Source organism: Hippocampus zosterae, chromosome 7, assembly GCF_025434085.1.
Source record: "Hippocampus zosterae strain Florida chromosome 7, ASM2543408v3, whole genome shotgun sequence".
Classification (NCBI taxonomy): Eukaryota; Metazoa; Chordata; class Actinopteri; order Syngnathiformes; family Syngnathidae; genus Hippocampus; species Hippocampus zosterae.
Window position 1 is genome coordinate 8,069,755 of NC_067457.1, and position 18,742 is coordinate 8,088,496.

General features: G+C 42.5%; 1 protein-coding gene across 1 annotated transcript in view; it reads right to left on the minus strand.

The window, feature by feature from the left end:
* The window catches only part of dnah9 (dynein, axonemal, heavy chain 9), a 113,709-nt gene that overhangs the window by 35,524 nt on the left and 59,443 nt on the right, over nucleotides 1-18,742 (minus strand). The window contains exons 48-58 of the mRNA XM_052072036.1: nucleotides 18,485-18,646; nucleotides 17,535-17,731; nucleotides 16,225-16,387; nucleotides 15,820-15,943; nucleotides 13,599-13,741; nucleotides 11,668-11,829; nucleotides 11,357-11,590; nucleotides 4,306-4,386; nucleotides 3,360-3,539; nucleotides 1,704-1,934; nucleotides 604-798 (exon numbers count right to left, since the gene is read on the minus strand). Of these exons, the coding sequence (XP_051927996.1) occupies nucleotides 604-798; nucleotides 1,704-1,934; nucleotides 3,360-3,539; nucleotides 4,306-4,386; nucleotides 11,357-11,590; nucleotides 11,668-11,829; nucleotides 13,599-13,741; nucleotides 15,820-15,943; nucleotides 16,225-16,387; nucleotides 17,535-17,731; nucleotides 18,485-18,646 (1,872 nt within the window). The remainder of the gene's footprint in view (nucleotides 1-603; nucleotides 799-1,703; nucleotides 1,935-3,359; nucleotides 3,540-4,305; nucleotides 4,387-11,356; nucleotides 11,591-11,667; nucleotides 11,830-13,598; nucleotides 13,742-15,819; nucleotides 15,944-16,224; nucleotides 16,388-17,534; nucleotides 17,732-18,484; nucleotides 18,647-18,742) is intronic.

The window sequence follows — 18,742 nt, forward strand, 5'->3', positions numbered from 1 at the left end:
GGGGCTTGAGGCTGATGGGTTGAGTTTTGATTAATGAACAGTAAAAAGCCTAAATAGCACTCGCACCGGCTTTGTATCGACGAACTGCTGGGGAGTATAGAATGACTGGCTGAGCTCGTGTGTCAACAACTGTCACTCAAACGGTGATAAAATAATTCATCTCCTGAATTGTTCCTTCAGTTTATTGCCTCAGGTTGTTTTGGTTTCATTTCGGTGGAATCCAATTTGATATAACTTACAGGGTTCAGCCACGTTCATGTATCAAGAATATTTATGCATACGTATCACAAGGATGTTGTTTTCAGCCCATACTCTGTTAAAATGTCCACCTGAGAGCAGAAACTTGATCTAAATTCAGGGTTCACTATTCACTAATTCACCGATTTCTTGTTTTGTTGAACCATGAAAAACTCACCTATTTGCATATTTTGTGCTATTTGCATAAAATAACACACCGTGCCACCAAGCACTGTCTAAAAGCAACATAAATAGCGTCAAGGAACTATGTTGAAGTGAAATATCACCCGTGAATAGAGGGGGTTTACTTTAATATATCCTTTGGCTGGGAAGTATCGATCGAGTGTTCTATGCCTGGTGTCTTACATTGATCTTAGTTTTGATGGTGGTGAGCTTCCCTTGAGCAGCAGCCAGCTCTGCGTTGGCTTTCTTCAAGGCCTGGCGCTTGGGTTCTACCTCACAGTAGACTTTGTGGAACTTGACTATATTCAGAACCCAGGAGCAAAGGCCTGCCGCCGCGTTCGACTTTGAGGCAACCAGTTCCGGCTGGAACGCCGGATCCTGAATGGATTAAAGACGTACATGCTGATTAAACACTTTCACCAAATTTAATCTTGACGACAAGTCAAGTACTGCATGTGGATACTGCATTGTGATGAGGTGGTGGGGGGGCGGGGAGCTACTGGCATAATTGGAATGGAGGGCCTGGGCAGGGTATGGATCTTATTCTGGGAAAGTGAAAGGGGTGTGCAGGAGGATTTGATGTGCATGTAAGTGATCAAGCTATGAGACATCCCATATCTAAAAGTGACATTATCATTGGTTTGGTTTTGGTTTGGTTTGTTTATTGAACATAAAACATACAGTAATAATTTGACAGAAAATAAGGTAGATAAAAAAGTAAAAGAAAGAAATCAGTCTTCATTCAACACAGTTATTATGTTCAAGGGAGTAGGATGAAGTAAAAAAACTTATCTAGTCCTACCCCGTTATGTGTTTATATCTACTAAATCATTTTTATATCAATCAGAAAAGAAAAAGTAATAAGAAGTCTCCATTAAGGCTCATACTTTACCCTTAACCGTGATATTTTCACAACTTTTGGTTTGTATCGAGATTATATACATCCTCACCCTGGCACTCTTGTGTCAATTTTCTCTTGTATTCATAATGGATATTGCAATACCTTTCTCTATTTATCAACTTAGTTCTGATTTATCATTATATTAATCATCTGTATAGTTTCAACCAGTGTCATAAAACTACTTAGAAGATGCTATTTATAACAAGCAAGCTTGCTGCATATTCCAAAAAAAAAATACAAATGCATCAACCGATTATGGCAGCTTCATTTGACTGAATGCTGCTGAAGTATGATGATTTGTTTAAACTTCAATTAATAATTTATTCCAATTGTAAATACAAATTCATTGTTAGTTATGCTCAAAGTAGAAAAAAACACTTACCTGCAAGTAAGGCTGAATAGCTTTCAGACAAGCCTCCGGTATGTTTTCCTTGTTGAAGTTTATGAGGGAATCAAGGAACGTATCCACTTTAGCCATCATCACTTTTGCGGCCTTCCAACTACGATCCTTCGGGACTTTGCCGCCGGGCGACATTAAGACCATGACAGCCGCTGTGACATTGGTAACTGCTGCCACTGGAGAGCCAAATGACTTTAACTCTGTCAGGTTGTTCTAAAGTAGGAGGGGTAAAAAAAAATAGAGGGAATCATCGTATTAATTAAAGAGCCATGAATGGTTTGAATGGTGTGGTGTTTTTTTTTGGGGGGGGGGGGATGTGAAAAAAGTAAAAGGTTGAGAAAAGAAGGGATTAACCTGCAAGGACTTTGAGGAGACAACAGAGAATTCAAATTAGGACATTTTACAGACCTTTGGAGAGCAGTGATTGAACTGTCTGTTCTGGTTGTTTCACCACAAAGACCCTTTTATATGTAAAGGGAGTTTTATAAATTCCCACAGGCGGCACATAAACCTATATGGGTTTCATGGGCTGAACTAAAATGCCAGTGGAGCATAGAGACTACATTATTTTAGTCGGAGATAAAATTCAATAGTCTTTCATCTGCACCGAACGGCCTGTGCAGAGAGGGGGCGGAGCTATGTGGTGTCTTATGGCGACAGCCCCCCATAGCGACAGGTTCAGGACGTTATTTTGCCGTGAAGATAATCAGTTTCGCCTGACCGCTGCTTCCGCACGGTTGCGTTACGCCGGCGTACTTAGCATCCCGAAATACATTCAGATCCATCAGAATGTGTTGATATTGTTGAGTCGTGTGCAGAACATCAAATTTCCTTCCATAAACAGTGGAAATTGATATTTATCATTGACCATAATGATTTCTTTCACATTTTAGCATACAGTTGAACAGGCCTGAGGAAAAATTTGTTGAGCATACCGTCCGCAGTCACACTCACAAACAGGAACATCGATCTCATCGCGCCAGTATCGATTCAATCTTGATACGATCCAGTATCGTTGATATTGACACAGATACTTTTGAATAAATAAGGTGGATGCATAATTTTTATTTGCTAAATCTCAATTCGTTTTGATGACATTTAAATATTTTTGTGATCCTTCCTTTTTTTTATTATGAAATCGATTAAACCACATACATACATTACAATAAATTTTTACAATACAACAAATACAAAGTATACTATCACGTCTGGATTTTTATTTATTTTTTGTTATTCAATCGAAATTTGGACACTGTACGGAATCAGGCTGATACAACTTTTGCAGAAGTCTTGAGGCTAGTTAGCAGATATTGTCCCATACTAGGGTGGGCATTTATGGCGTACCAGGAACACGTCAGTAGGAGCTCGTCCATGTCAGTCATATTTTTCTGCTTGGGACCGTCCACAAAGTTTGACATTTTTGTCGGCATGCTGTGCGGAAAACTGGGCCGTGCAGCTGCGTCAAGCATAAACCAAAACTAACCTGCCACTCCTTAGTCAATCGTTGTCTCATACTAGTCACACTACTGAAATCTGTCTGGATCCTCCCTGTGTAGACTCAACTAAAAGCTAGCACGAAAAAAAAATAATAATAATTCACATGTGTGAGAAGTGCATTATGAAAGGAGAGTGACATACTTTATTTAGAGTGTTGAGTGCTTCCTGCGCAGCGATGAGAGCTGGTTCAGCCATGGCCAAGTCCTCTTCACAGTCTTTTTGTTTGCCTAGGACCACAACAGTCATGGCCGCCACCTTTTTCTCTTCATCGTCAGCCATTGCTTTCTCCTTTGACACCTTCTCAGTTTCGACTCCAACTACCTGAGGGCCAACACCTTGCATTAGAGTAGAGTGAGAGGGTGGCTCGGGTTTGGGGGTTTTTTGGGCATAGTTTTTCTTGTGATCTGTCTGGGGTTTCAGATTTCGTATAACACAAAGCTGACCGTTTAAAAAAAAGTAATTATTTTTATGTGTATTGATTTAAAAAAAATGAGCAAAGATGCTAATTAGAATACAGTTGACAAAACAAATACAGTATGTGTACTTTTTAAGTCTTTAGAACAACTAAAGACAAAAACCGATATTTTTTTTAAACACTACTTTTTTTACTGTTGACAATATTTTTCGGAACGTGGCATCCGTTCAGGAAGTGTGCAGGGTTTGAATGGTCATTACTTGAGTCCTGAGACAGGCACTGCGATGTCATTTTCAGTCGACAGTGACAAAATGGCTGTGCTCTGAGGTCGATAACAATGAGTGTATTTTGCCGCTTAATTTATATTCCGCAAATGCAAAATTAATCAGAAAACTGTGTTTGGATTATTGGGGCTGCGTAGAACATATTGTGAAGAACATTTTTGAGAACTAATTGAAAAAAGTTGCAAATAATCGGTGGGCGCAATGTGCCGTCCATCTCATTGCCCAGAAGCAAGCAAAATGCCATTTTACCCTCTTGGTATTGGGGCGAGTGCATAATATCTCCAGGACAAATATCACCAGCTATATAGCACAAAAGATTCTGAAAATGGGGAAAATATCGATATTTATCTGTGAGGTTGAGTTGGTGTGCAAACACAAATGTTCTTGCCTGGATCAGCTTGTCGGCATCCTCGTTCTTCTGCTTGAGCTCGACTTCTTGGGCTGCTAGCTTGGCCTTGAGGTCATCAACCTGTCAAGATGATGAAACGTGGAAAGGAGAAGGTCAGCGGGTGGAGATCAGATCATTTTCGAAAAGTGGCGAGCTACGGATGAGTCAGTAGCCGTCAAGCTCACAATCTTACAATGGGTACTGAATAGCTTACAATAAACACCAGTTGTATTACTCTTCATAAAATATGAATGAAATCAAAAGTTAATAACGAAATTAGAATTAACATTTGTGTCTCGATCAAATATAGCAAAATCACATTGTATCACCTGCGCCTCGGGTTAGACCTGCTTTTTGCGAGTCTAAAATCAAGTCTACTTCTTGTAACAAAATTTGCCACAGACCTAAAATGACATTTTTGACACCTGGCAACAAAACACATCATCGCCCATTAATCACATGTAACAGAAATTTTGCACACGCAAATTTATTTATTTTTTAATATAAATTACGCAACTCATGGGTGGGGGGAAGATTGTTTTTGATGGACTTACTATTCCAATAATTTTTGAGGTGATTCTACATTCAGGTACCGGTAATTACAGCACAACTCCGATCAACATTACTCGACTGAGTGCAACACTGACACGTAAACAGGAATCCAGAACATTCAGGGAAATATTTCTCAGTTCAAAATGTGTATGAGCATCCCGGGTCTCATGTCCCAAAATAAATTGAACCTTTACCATTTGACAATTTATGACACTGTAATGTCATAAATACATGTAAATATATGCATACACCCCAAGAGTTAGATGCTATCAGGAAACGGAATCCGTATTATTTGACGGAGTGGTCAATCATGCACCCAAAATTCTATCGCTTGGTCTTGAGCGAGCTCGATGACAGAAACCGAAATATCTGGCCAAATCTTTCAACGCGACAAATAATATTTGGCATTTTCGTAACACTGGACAAATGAGGCTTACAAAGGGGGCTTCACCCTTAGCGGATAACATTTTGTGCCCTGCAGGATTTGGCTTGACACCATGCATGTGACCTTTAAGCTTACACCAGGACAAATCTTATTCTGTCCAAGAAGATAAAGGAAAAGGTAGGAATGAATGGCATGCATATCGGGAATAAAATGGAAAGATTTGCGATAAGAGGCCGCTATCAGTATACACACACACAATCACACACAGCCATGCTCAGACCAAGGACAGCCGTAAAGAGAAATTAAGGGTATTACAAAGTCCTCATAACTTGCATCGCCATCAGACTGTCAAAATATTGCACCGGGGGAAATAAAAACAGACTGTTTTTCCATGCTTGTCTTTCAGCTAATTAAGAAAAACAGGAAATCAGGCCGCGGGCAAGACAACCCCTTTTCAGATTGTGACAGGGGATGCAACGGATTCAGTCAAACATTAGAAGAGCGCTGAGTGAGCCATCAACATGATGAATAGGCGGTGGGGAAAGAGCAAAGGGAGGTGGGGATTGCGTGGGGAAGCAAGGCCTGACTAATTGCTGCGTTCAATGGCGGTATTCCATATATATAAGCAGGCTGCGTTTTTGTGTACAGCGGTATGAAAGCCTCTCACCGGTTTGAACGAGAGGCTTCGACAACTTCTCATTTTTCTCCATTCCTTGCAGGTATCTCCTTGACAACTACGCTAAGTGGTCACTTAGTAAGCAACGCCTGCACTTTCTAATCAGATCAGATTCAGGATGTTATCGCGCTGAGGGATGATTATTAGGCCGCGACCGATTCATCGGTCGGCCAATTTTATCTGCCAATTTTAGCCCTTTTCAAAATGGATCGTAATTAGCACGGGGGGGGGGGGGGTTGCACATTAAACGCTGATGTACTCCTAATTTCTCATAACACAATCAACGCTGCTAAGTTTCAGAGTCACGTTGAATGACGTCCTTGGACCGCGCAAACTCTGGCGATGTTTAAGCCCGCGGATGCTCGCCAGGGGAACAGATTTGGAGTTTCGTCAGGGGTTGTAAAAGGTTGCGAGGAAACTTGGCGAATGCATCGTTTCACTAACAGTGGCAAGCGTTTTGTAACTTTAAACGGCCATAAGACGTGTCGCCGAAGTTCTTTTTGAATCGCCGATGTTCCACGTGACGATAACAGTCCCAAAATCTCGCTCATGACAGACAGAACACCCCCATTTTAGCCATCGTTCATCTGAAAAGTCTTACGTTCAAGCTGCAGCAAGCTCCTGAGTACGTCATTTATTTTACTGAAAAATAATTTGCTCCGCGATTACCTTGACCTTGTTCGGGTAAAATCTCCCAGACATGCATTCATTCAGTTATTTTCGACCACTTCTGCTGTTCATGGTTGCAGGACGGCAACCTATGCTGACTGTGTGCATGTGATGTCTTTTTCGTCAGCTGATTTCGCCAACTCCATATTTATTTATTTTTGATCTGCCTGATTCCCTTATTTGCCTCTTATTTCCCTCTGCACTGAATGAAACGGTATGACACGAGCAACGTCGTAAAAAAAAGCAGTTTTTTTTCTTTGCATCAGGGAAAACGTTTCACCCTACAGGCGACACGGTTGTCAAAACAATTCCTAATCACAGAGTTGCGCCTGAAAACGCTGGAATACGCATGCCAGGAAATAACTGTTCACACCAACGGTTTGTCTTCTCTTGTATCGGTCTAACCGGAGTATATTTGGGTTGAGAAATGCGGTTTTGGGAGTCATGTGTCTCAGCTGAATCAATAATGAACGTTCGCTGGAGATGCATTGTCAAGCTCAGCAGCATGCACACTCACACTCACATACACACACACACGCACACACACACGGCCCCATCTTCCACTGCTGTTGTTTCCAATGTGACATTCTCACATTTCGTGTTTTGAAAGACAGCTGTTAGATGGCAACGGGGAACATAACTTTTTTTTTAATGCTCTTTTTGTCTTTGTTTACAAAAGCTCGCACCCCCAGGCTCCAAAATATTGGTGCCAAAATTGTTCTCTTTTGTTTTCCTGATGTTTATTAGAATGGATCCTGTGTGAATGCCCCAAAAACAACTAGTGTTTTTTTCCCCTAATGTGACAAACAATAATTCAAATGTGAAAATGAAAGAAGTAACACACATCTCTAGTTTGAAGCTAGTTCTTCTTTTTTTTAAACGTAAATAAAAAGATTTGGGGAGTTTTTAACCATCACTCCAACCATTCAACCATTACCCGAACCACTTATCCTCATGAGCGGCGCGGGTGTGCTGGAGCCTATCCTAGCTGTCTTCGGGCTGTAGATGGGGGACACCCTGAATCAGTTGACAGCCAATCGCAAGGCGCACAGAGACAAACAACCATCCGCTCTCACAATCACTCCGAGGGACAATTTAGAGTGTTCAATCAGCCTACCATGCATGTTTTTGGAATGTGGGAGGAAATCGGAATACCCAGAGAAAACCCACGTAGGCATGGGGGAGAACATGCAAATGCCACACAGGAGTCTGAATCGTATCCTAGACTTCTTCACTGTGAGGCCGACGAGCTAACTCGTTGACCACCGGGCCACCCAGGTGGCCCAACAAAACAAAACAAGAACACCCAAACAAAAACAACAAAACTTATGCAATTACCTTGTAATTGGATGATCGAACGCATGGAAGCGGAATGTGAACAAGGTTGTGTTTGCTGGAATGTCTTATTGTGCGCATTTGACCAATGAAGTCATTGACGCAACACGCTAATGATGACATCACAGTCAACACATTTTAATCCACTCGAACAGACTGATGGGAAAATCTACTAAATAAACCTTGTGGTTTTACATTGAGGTGGTTTTCCCTGATGTAACTACCCTCTTTTCGTAGATTCACCTTTTGCCTCACCTTGGAATTTGCTTGCCTTGTAAAGGCCTGCTTTGTCATTATTCAAACTTTCCTGGCTTTGGTCTACACATCTGGACTAATTCTTGTCAGTTGTATTGAGCATCTCTCAGTCGTCCGTTTCTGCCTCAACCTAATCAGTCAATGAAGATGGATGCCCTCACACGGAGGAGCCAGTTCAGGGTTCACGTGGCCCGGGAAAGTCTGTTGTGATTGTCTCCCGCTCAGAACCGTAATGAGGGCACACAGTACAGAAGATGATTTTAAATGATAAAAAATATATACTGTAACACATTTCAAATCCAGCCCCAAAACACATCTGTTTAGACAACCCTATTCACTCGGACCATAAAGCCATTATTTTATTTATTTATTTATTTTTGTTGTATTTTTTCTTATCTTATTTGATGTTGTTTTTAACATTGGACTCGTGATTTTAACTGCTTGTTGTAAGGTGTCATTGAGTTTCTAGAAAGGCGCCCACAAATAAAATGTACTATTATTGTTATTATTATTATTATATACATATATATACTGTATATTTTAATGTGTTTGGCTGTAAACACAGGATATAAGTCTGAAGAGAAGTGTTTCTAAAAACAGTTTCTGTTATCGTTTGCCCTGAAAACAGTCGCCAGGTAAAATGCACACATTTTTTATTACCTCTCAAATTCGGAACATTTGAAGATTTAAAAACATTCTACCAAGGATCTTATCATGTTATCAGGTTACAAGGGTGCATGGAAGGGTGATTTATTCCAATTCCTAATATGACATATGACATCTCGTACCACTACAGCAATTGAAACCTGGACAATTAGTACAACAAGCCTCGCTTGTAGAAGTATCATGATTAGCGATGTACAGAATGAGAGCATTCATCATAAAAAAAAATAAAAATAATCTAAATTTACTGAGGCTAAGACGCAACCTCCAAACAAAGGCAGAGGAACACAAATCTAACGTCCTCCGGGGAAACGGATGAATCACGCACTAACACAGCATGTGCTACAGTCTTTTAGTGTTGTTTTTAACCCCAGTGGCCCTTGTTTATCACGACCACAGCAGCCCCTGGTGAGCTGCGCAACCTCCAGCACTGAATGTTAAATAAGAGCGCTTATGGTGGGATGGATGCATCAACAGGCACAGTGTGCATTAATGGTAGCTTGCGACTGCAAAGAGTCTGCTCTCTAATTAGAAGACTTCTCCATTAACAAGTACTTGTACGTGTGTGTGTGTGTGTGTGTGTGTGTGTGTGTGTGTGTGTGTGTGTGTGTGTGTGTGTGTGAACGCACGCGGTGCAAACTGGGAGGCACACTCTGCGTTACATACAGTGACACCAATTTGTAGATAGCGAATATTAGTTTGCATTGAGTGTGTGTTTTTTTTTTTGTGGCGGGGTGAGAAGGACAGACTCGGGTAAACCATCTGATTTCAAGGCACGTAAATCTCTCTCCTACGCGGATGCTGCGATGACAAACATTTATAAAAAAGTAAAGATGCATTTTTCTGCCCATTATTTTTAATCGGGATGATTAATATGCTTGCGTGGATGCATGTGTGACCCATAGAGGCCAATAGCTTTCTGCTGATGAAACAAGTTTTTTTGTTGTTGGTTTTTTTTTGGCTCTAACCTTTAATTTAATTATATACTTTACACCATTTATTGACAAGTTTCCTTTCTTTAGTATCCCATACAATTTAATACAACAACAAAACTGCACTTCTCGGGGGATCTGGGGAATGCGCCCTCGCCTCACCCGAATATAAGACGGTGTTTTTTGCATTTAAATAAGACTGAAAAAGTGGGAGTCGTCTTATATTCGGGGTCTAGACATTATACTCATTCACGACGCTAAATGGCGCCAGATATCATTGAAGCGAATGCTGAACTTGACACCAGACCAACGTGAACCCCTGTCACGAAGATAAAAATGCATTTGCTGTTCAAAAGTATTTCAAAAAGTATTTTTTCAAACTTGAGTCTTGAAAAAGAGGGGGTCGTCTTATAATCAGGGCCGTCTTAAATTCGGGCCAATACAGCAATAATAAAAATAATAATGGGGCAGTCCGGTGGACGACTGGTTAATGTTGCGGCCTCACTGTGCGGTGTTTGCATGTTGTGCCTGTGCCTGCGTGGGTTTTCTCCGGGTACTCGGGTTTCTTCCCACATTCCAAAAACATGCGTGGCAGGTTCATGGAACACTCCAAATTGTCCGTAAGTGTGAGTGTGAGCACAGATGGTTGTTTGTCTCTGTGTGTCCTGCGATTGGCTGGCAACCGATTCAGGGTGTCCCCTCCCTACTGTCCGAAGACAGCTGAGATAAGCTCCAGCATGCCCCGCGACCCTTGTGAGGATAAAGCGGATCAGAAAATGGATGGATGGATGGATGATCATAATAATCATCATCATCATCATAATAATCCATCTATTTTCAACACCGCTTATCCTGACAAGGCCGCGCAGAGTTGCTTGAGCCTATCCCAGCTGACTTTGTGCAGAATGCAAACTATACACCCTGAAATGCTCGCCAGTCAGTCACAGGGCACATATAGAGTCAATCATTCAACCTCACATCCACGCCGTCAGTGAAGTGGGAACCGATCCCACGCTGCCCGCACACAAGTCAGGCGAGTGTATCACTACACCATCAGTGACTCATAATCATCATAATAATAATAATAACGACAGAAACTGGATGCACATTTTCAAAACCGCGCATGTGGGTGGCACACAGGTACAGTGACAAATTGTGTGCAGCATTGCCGCGGCGACGTCCGAGCGGTTGCCGCCTACAGTATAATGAGGCCCGTCGATTCCATCTTCCCGGTGGAATCGTGGAATATGGAAGGATGGATGATGATGTTTTAGTTCATGAAAAATTAAGCGTTATCTGAATAACATCAGAAAATAACAAGCAAACACTGCAAAACGTGACATTTTAATAAAGTGCTCCTGTTTTGATAAAATTGCTGCAATGGCAGCTTCTATTCTGGCGCTGCCATTGTTTTGAGCCATGCCTCACGCACCGCCACTATCTCCAAAAGATCCTCTCGTCAGCTTAAAGCTTGACCAGATGGTTTCGACCGATAACATACACAGAGTCTTGTGACTCCACCACAAGGTGAACGAAAGAAATAAAATAATGTTAAATGTGCATGGGAGAAAAATTAAAAAATACCTGAGCTGAGGTGCTGTTGAGCCTTTGCAGGCCATTCTCCAAGCGCTCCATTTTGCTGTTTAGGTCTTTACTCCTCTGGCCCAGCAAACTTCGATACAATTTGATCTGCTCCAGGAAAGATTTTGGTGTAGTGTAGTTGTAGCGCCGCTCATTGGCCAAGTACTCTTTGGAGGTTTGAATGACACTCGTGTGGATGTACGCCATGAATTTACTGACAGACTTCTTCACTTGGGGCTGCAGACATGAGCGCAACAGGCAACGGCTCGTTAGAAATGCAACCAATTCATTTTGAGAAGAGCAGCGGTTCTTACTTCAATATTGTCCACTTCCTGCAGGAAGCTGAGGCTGACCGACTCCAACGCCTCCTGTGGCCATTCGTGAAACCAGTCGATAGCTGTACAGTTGACCACAGCAGGGAATTTCCTGCTTCGAATCCTCAGTTTACTGCCAACCGGGGAGAAACACAGAGCCACCTACCAATCACACGCATACATAGACACACACGCACACACACACACACGCGATATGAGGTCGGATCCGCCGATGATTAGCACTCCCTACAATCAGCATGAAAAATGGGAAACAGAGAATAAATTATTCGAAGCTACATCATTAAGCAAACACACCCTCTGGCAGGCATGCGAATTAAAAGATTGTGGTGAGCTCCGGGCGACGTTGGACTGATTGGAGACTAACAGCTGGCTTGTTGTGAGGCCCAACCAGATGCTCCATCGCGCGAAAGCAACAAACATACAGAAGGCAAAACTCAAAGGACCCTCCAAACATCATCAACTCAGATGACTGCAAACAAATTCTCCATTATCTGAAGCATTGGTTTGACACGGCGAGGCCCCTCAATCTGGAAGCCACAAGTTGCACATATTTATTAATGTATTTATTTGTCTACCGACCGTATTTTCCGCATTATAGGGTGCACCTACAATCCGATGCGCCTTATATATGGTGTTGCAGTCTCTTTACATTTTCCATTAAATTGTTTCCCCGTTACTGTTCCTATGCGATCTAGTAGTGATTATTAGCAGGAACCAATTGTAACCTAAAATGGTTCTGCCCCGACACATGAACAGACAACAACTTTGTGAGCTCAGTGCAGCCATTCTGAAATCGGTAACTACTGACTAAGAGAAAGAAGAAGGAGCCAAGCAAGGCATCTCAGTTTATTTAGCCCCTTGTGGATGTCAGCCTACAAGGTTTGTGTACTTTTCGTTGAATCAATTGTCTTCATAACATTTGTCTTTCATATACGGCTTTGTAATTCCATTTATATGTATATGTTTCAAATCCATGTTTGTAACCGTTCAGCGCTTGTGAAGGCTCTCTATAACTAAAGTTGTATTCCATTGTATTGTAGACCCTTTAGCGTAGCACCATCTTGTGGGTGCATACCGCAATCACAGCCCCGATTATAGCACCTTATAATGCAGTGCGCCCTATATATGAAAACCGTTTTAAAATAGGCCATTCATTGATGGTGCGCCTTATAATCCGAATCGCCTTTTAGTGTAGAAAATACGGTACTCCTCTACGTATTTCTTGTTATGGTATGCAAAACTCACTGCTATCATGTCTTTTTGCTCACAGCAAATTAGACTCTTCCACCCATGTTTTCAGACAGATCATTTCACATCGTTACAGATCCGCTCTTTACACGCATGAGTCTGACAAGTGGGATCGCCTTCCTCATTTATTCACTCCTCTACCTCGGGAGTGTACAGGGCTGGGAGCGAGACAGGGAGGTGGATATGGATGGTAATTGTGACAGGATAAGAATCCCTCCCTCCCCCTTCCGGAATCCTCTACAGGGAGCAAAGTAGTTAAACGTTTGTGAAATCATCCCCCTGCAAAACTGCAGGTTTTTCCAGTCATATCAGTGATTTATGACAAAGACCGCCACCTATGAAAGCGTTCCGAAAGATCATTAAGAGGAAATTGGCTGGGGAGAGCTTCATCTTAAAGCCCAGATGTGTACCTATCTATGAAAATCCTGCAATCGTAAATGAGGTGCGAGGTGAAAGGCGACTTACTGGAAGCTATATTGCGAAAAACAGGAGATCAAACAGAGGTCCGGGTTCTGAGAGACAAATTAACGGCAAACTTTTCCGCGCCCCACCCCGGAGGAGAGCCACTAAAGAACAACTTTCTCTGGATCATTAGTTGTGAAATGTGCAGTAACAGAACACTTTCTTTGTACAGTACATGTCGGAGTATCTGATTAGTTCACCTTGAGCTGTCTGCGAACCCGGTCGATAAAGAACTTCCAGCAGTTTTCTCTTGTATCCATCAATCCGGAGCCGCGTACCTCGGGCCTCACGCTGCCAATGATGTTCTCCACCTCATCGTCTGCGAACAGGTCGGGAATCTCCCCTTGAATAATAAAAAGGATGCATATTACTGCCGGAAAGTCTTAAGCGAAAGCCCTATTGTTTCAATTGTTCAAGCATTCCAAAAGACATAGCGATTAAGTTATTTTACGCGTACGTGAAATATCGCCAATCCCGAACCGTAGCAAGCAGAGTAACTCTGGCAATGAGGAATTGTTTTGATCCCCGGTGGTTTGTTCTCTGTGGGCTAGTTAGTTATCAGGACGATAGAAACAGTTTCAAAACCTTCTAAGGAGTGATTTTTCTTTTGTTATCCGCTTAACCTTGGGAGAGGTCTGCACTCTTGTGACAACATCTGTTTGTTGTTTTCTCAAGTTCTCTTTTTTTTAATTATCCATACACCTTTTGACTGCATTGGCAGCATTGTTGGGGGGACCCTGTGGTTCACTGAAATCTGGAGATGGGTTGAATGAGAATTATGAAATGAAAAATTCAACAACGCCGTCTTTGTTCCAGCTGACATTCACGATTGGAAACGTGAACTAACTTCAACAGAAAGCACGTTTCATTTCATTCTCTCTTCACTCGAGGAATACTCTGAGGCACAACAGTATTGATAGAGACCGCGGCGATATTGTTTTGAAAACACAGCAGCCAATTAAAATGGAATTGTTTGGCTGATTTCTCTTTTGTGGTCCCCTGAATGATTACGAAGCCAGCCCCAAAGTGAGTTTTGGTTGAGCATTGATGGGGGATAAACAGTACAGAAAAAAGAAGGATGGATTGATGGATAATTAAATGATACACATCCTGTCCTTCAGGTGTAGGTAAAATACACAGAGCTTTTTTCCCCCCTTTCATATTGACCCTTTCCTGCACAAATAATCAGTATTTTTCCTCGTTTTTTTTAAATTAGGCTTTAGACAGGAAAAAGAAAGTAATAATTGCAGTGAATGGCAACAGACAAAAGGGTCCATTGTAATGGTTGATGCACAACTGTGACATTAAGCTGAATTAATACAAGAGAAAAACACATATGAATAGCAGTCCACTATAGTCTGTCTCCCTGAAATGAGGTCATCATGTTGTTTATTTTTGTTGATTTTTTTTGGGGGGGGTTGTTTTTACATTGTTTTGATGTGGTAATTATTTATTCATTTATTTATTGTCAATTTATTATTATTTTTTGTCATTCTGAGTTTTGTGCTCCTCGTGTTCCGTTTGTGCCATCTCTGTCTGTTCTCAAGTCATTGCCTCCAACTGGTTTTAACAGCCCTACCGCCTCATGTCAGCCAGTAAGCTCTGTCCAGGTGTGCCTTGTCGTCTTGTCGGTTTGTTTCTACAGTGTTTAGTTCCTGGTTCCAAATCACTTGATTCATTGTTTAACGTTGCATTTAAAAAAAAAAAAAATCCCCCCTGCCATGCCTGCTTCCCTCCACTCCACCACCATGACACCTTCTTGTGACAGATGCACTATAGGAGTCACAAATGCATATTATTTGGCTTCTGACCATGTCTTTATAGATCAACAAATTTATGTCAACCTTAGTGATTTTCCTTAAAAACATTTCTTAAAAGTAATCTACATGTTACAAGGGGAGGCCATCAATAAACAATTAAACACCCCCTGCCCCCTTTCAAATCCCAACCTTGTAAAAAAAATGCCATAGAACCCACAGCTGTTATTCTTTAACTTTATGAGAAGAGAAAAAAGATGAATGCGATAAAAATGCCATTTTAAAAAAAATTATAATAATTGATTTAATTTTAGGGACAGCGGTTACCACAGTGGACAGCTGATCTTGTTATCAGGGTGCATGAAAGGGTTAATTCCTTATCACAATTCATACCATAATTAAATTCTCACCTCACCCCTCTGCAATATTTTGTCTCAATTAGTTTTGTTCTTTTTGGTATTATTCTGTTGGCTAACAAACAAAAGCTAATGAATGCATCAACTTCCACTTAAAATGGTTCATCCACATGAATTCTTCTTGCCATTCCAACCAGTAGCATTGTGAACAGAGTTGGAGGCATGGCACCGCAATTGTGTTGGCTGCGACATAGGTAAAGCGCTCCTGCAAATCGTGACAGACAGTAATTAGTGAAGCCTGCAATTACCCGATGCCAACAGATCGTTGACCAGAACGAGGAACCTCTCGTCTGCCACTTGGGCATCAGTCATTAAGAGCACGGTGCCAATATTCTTCACGCCGGCTTTGATGTAAAGCGATGCCAGGTCACTCTGGGTGAGGGAAACACACAGAGTGGGGGAATGACACATCATGAGATTCTGCGACAAGTGGCCAAGAGACTGTTAGTTTTTATTTTGTTGTTGTTGTTGTTGTTCATTTTTTTACGGCAGGGCTGCCAGTGTAAATTCCAAGAATGATTGGGTGGGGGTGGGGGGTTTATGTCAAGAATTCCAGCAGCATCTCCTCAGATTTTAGACATAAACAAGGCAAACGTGAGCGGCGCGCATGTCGGACATGGTTTCAATCATGACTTCGGTTTGTTTGTGCTTACTTTGAGGTCTGTGATAGCGTAACCCTTCCTCAAGGTGATCTGGAAAACCTCCAGATTGGAGATGAAGGCGGCCAGTCGGGTCAGACTCTGCTTGCCACTTCCGCCTACTCCCACCAGCAGTGCGTTACCCCGTGGAGACTCCAGGATTCGATTTATACGGCAGCTGCGCGTGTGGGTTGGGGGTGCAGACAGCCAGATTAGTGTAAGAACAGAATGGTTGGAAGTGGAAGAATTACATGTAAGGAGGAGGTTTGCTCGAACGGCAATCTGACTCATCAACGATGCAATACAACAACGGGAAATTCTGTTTATTTCCATTCATACCACCCGCTCCCACAATCTATATCAGTGTACATCAGTCACATTGACAAAGCCAAACCTCAAGAAACACTGACCTTCCACAAACGATTAAAAAAAAAGGCATTGATAGAATGATAAAACAATTCTCTTTTTGTTCTTCAGTTTTACATTTTTTGATAACTCCATCTCAACTTGCACTTCTCTGTATTGTTGCATCCTACTAAGAATTAGGTAGCCCGTCGACCTCACAGTGCATAGGTACCAGGTTCCATTCCAGCTCCGGCCTTCCTGTATAGAATTTGCATGTTCTCCACGTGCATGTGTGGGTTTTCTCCGGGTACTCCGGTTTCCTCCCACATCCCCAAAACATGCATGGCAGGCTGATTGGATCGTTTGTCTCTGTGAGCCTTGTGAGTGGATGGCAACCGGTTCACAGGTTGTCCCCCGCCTACTGCCCGAAGATGGATGGGATAGGCTTCAGCACACCAGAGCAACCCACTGAAATGCCAGTGAGAGTACGGCTCGACAAGAAAATACAATTTGTCTGTTATTTATTACATATGAGACTTTTACATTTTGGTGGAGATTTTAGCAAGCATCATGGAGGTTGCCATGTTTGATTTGCTTTCGTGGGCCGCATAAAATGATGCGGCGGGCCAGGTCTGGCCCCCGTGCCTTGAGTTTGACACCCGATTTAGGACGTGGCTTTCTTTGAAAGTAATTTGCCGCGTATTCTTACGAGCAATTTAGCTTCAGTGGCAGTCTCGTCTCAACCGAGTGACATTCTCGTTCGCGCTCGTCTTTTTGTCAGCTCTTGCAAATAACTTCTGACAGTCCCAAGTCTCTGCTTTTGACAGTCTATAAAACAAAATGGACCTATTCATCTTCAAATACCTGCAAAACCAGTCCATCTCCTTGACAGACAATTGCAAAAATGACAGAAACAGTTTATTCTATCTTTTTTTTATGTCTTCCCGCATTGTCCCTGGGGTTTGTAATCTTCCACTCACATGTGAGCCATGGCATCCTCAAACAGCACCAGGTTGAGTGTGGCATTGACCTCATTGTAGCTGTCCAGTACCTCCAGCAGGCTTTGACTGAGGCTGCTCCAGGATTCCACTGCCATGTACCTGGCCTCCCCAAGGCCGTGGGCAAAGTGGCAGTACAGGTTCATCTTCCGGGTCTTTTCCAGACTCTCCTCCGTGCCCTTAGGGAGGGTACGCACACACACACACACACACACACATACACACACGACCCGTGTCAGCATAACATTAGTGTTAAGCTTAAACAGTTTGGACAGGGGGCACAGCTGAATATCGCAGTGGCGCAGAGGGTGACCTAGTTCATTTCCACTTCAGCGACTATCGGTTCCGTGAATATTTCACTGGAGCGATTTGGTTTTGTTTTCCCTGCCAACTTCCTTCGGTGCACCGTTTCCAGACTGAATTTAAATAATATTGAATTGACATCCTGGGCTGTCCGAGACGTCTCGGAAGACTTGCTCGTCGACTTGTAAAAAAGAATTTGAAAGTAGGGGGCAAATTACACTGTCGTTGGTTTACGGAGGTTTGAAAGTGCTTCACTGCCTGTTCTTGCGGGTGTATGTATACGTATACTGTCAAGATCCTTCTTGTGGTATGACTAGTGTTCAAGTGATGGACCCAAGGAGTATAGTGAAGGGGCGCAGAGGACAGAAAACCATTAAAATGTTTTCCAATTTGTTGGGCTTGACAGCACAGGCCCTGACAGCCAGACCCCCATACCACCCTGATTAATATTCTCTCCACTGCTCTCTTCACTCGACACCCCCTTCACCCATTGCGGAGTATTATTTTCACTCCTCCCATCTCTCTTCTTCGTAGTTGCTCACCAATGTCAAGGCCCAAGCCGCAGAGCAGGTAGCCTAATGACCTCCCCTCTCCCTTGTCTTTCTTTTGAAAACTCAGTCAAAACCTACCTCAAAGAACTTTTTCACCGTGTCGGCCTGCATCTTATCAAAGACACGGAAGTCCTGCTCCTCAACAAGCTTGTCTCTGTAGACACGATTGGACTCGTGCAGGTAGATTTTCAACAGGTCCAGAGGGGTTTTCAGACACTCGCTGGTACTGAAGAGAATGCCCTAAGCAGGAAGGCAGAGAAGGGAGCTTAGCGTCTTCGTTCCAATTCAAACCACTAAAAAAAGTGGGAAATGTCGGGGAAGCGGCATAAATAATTT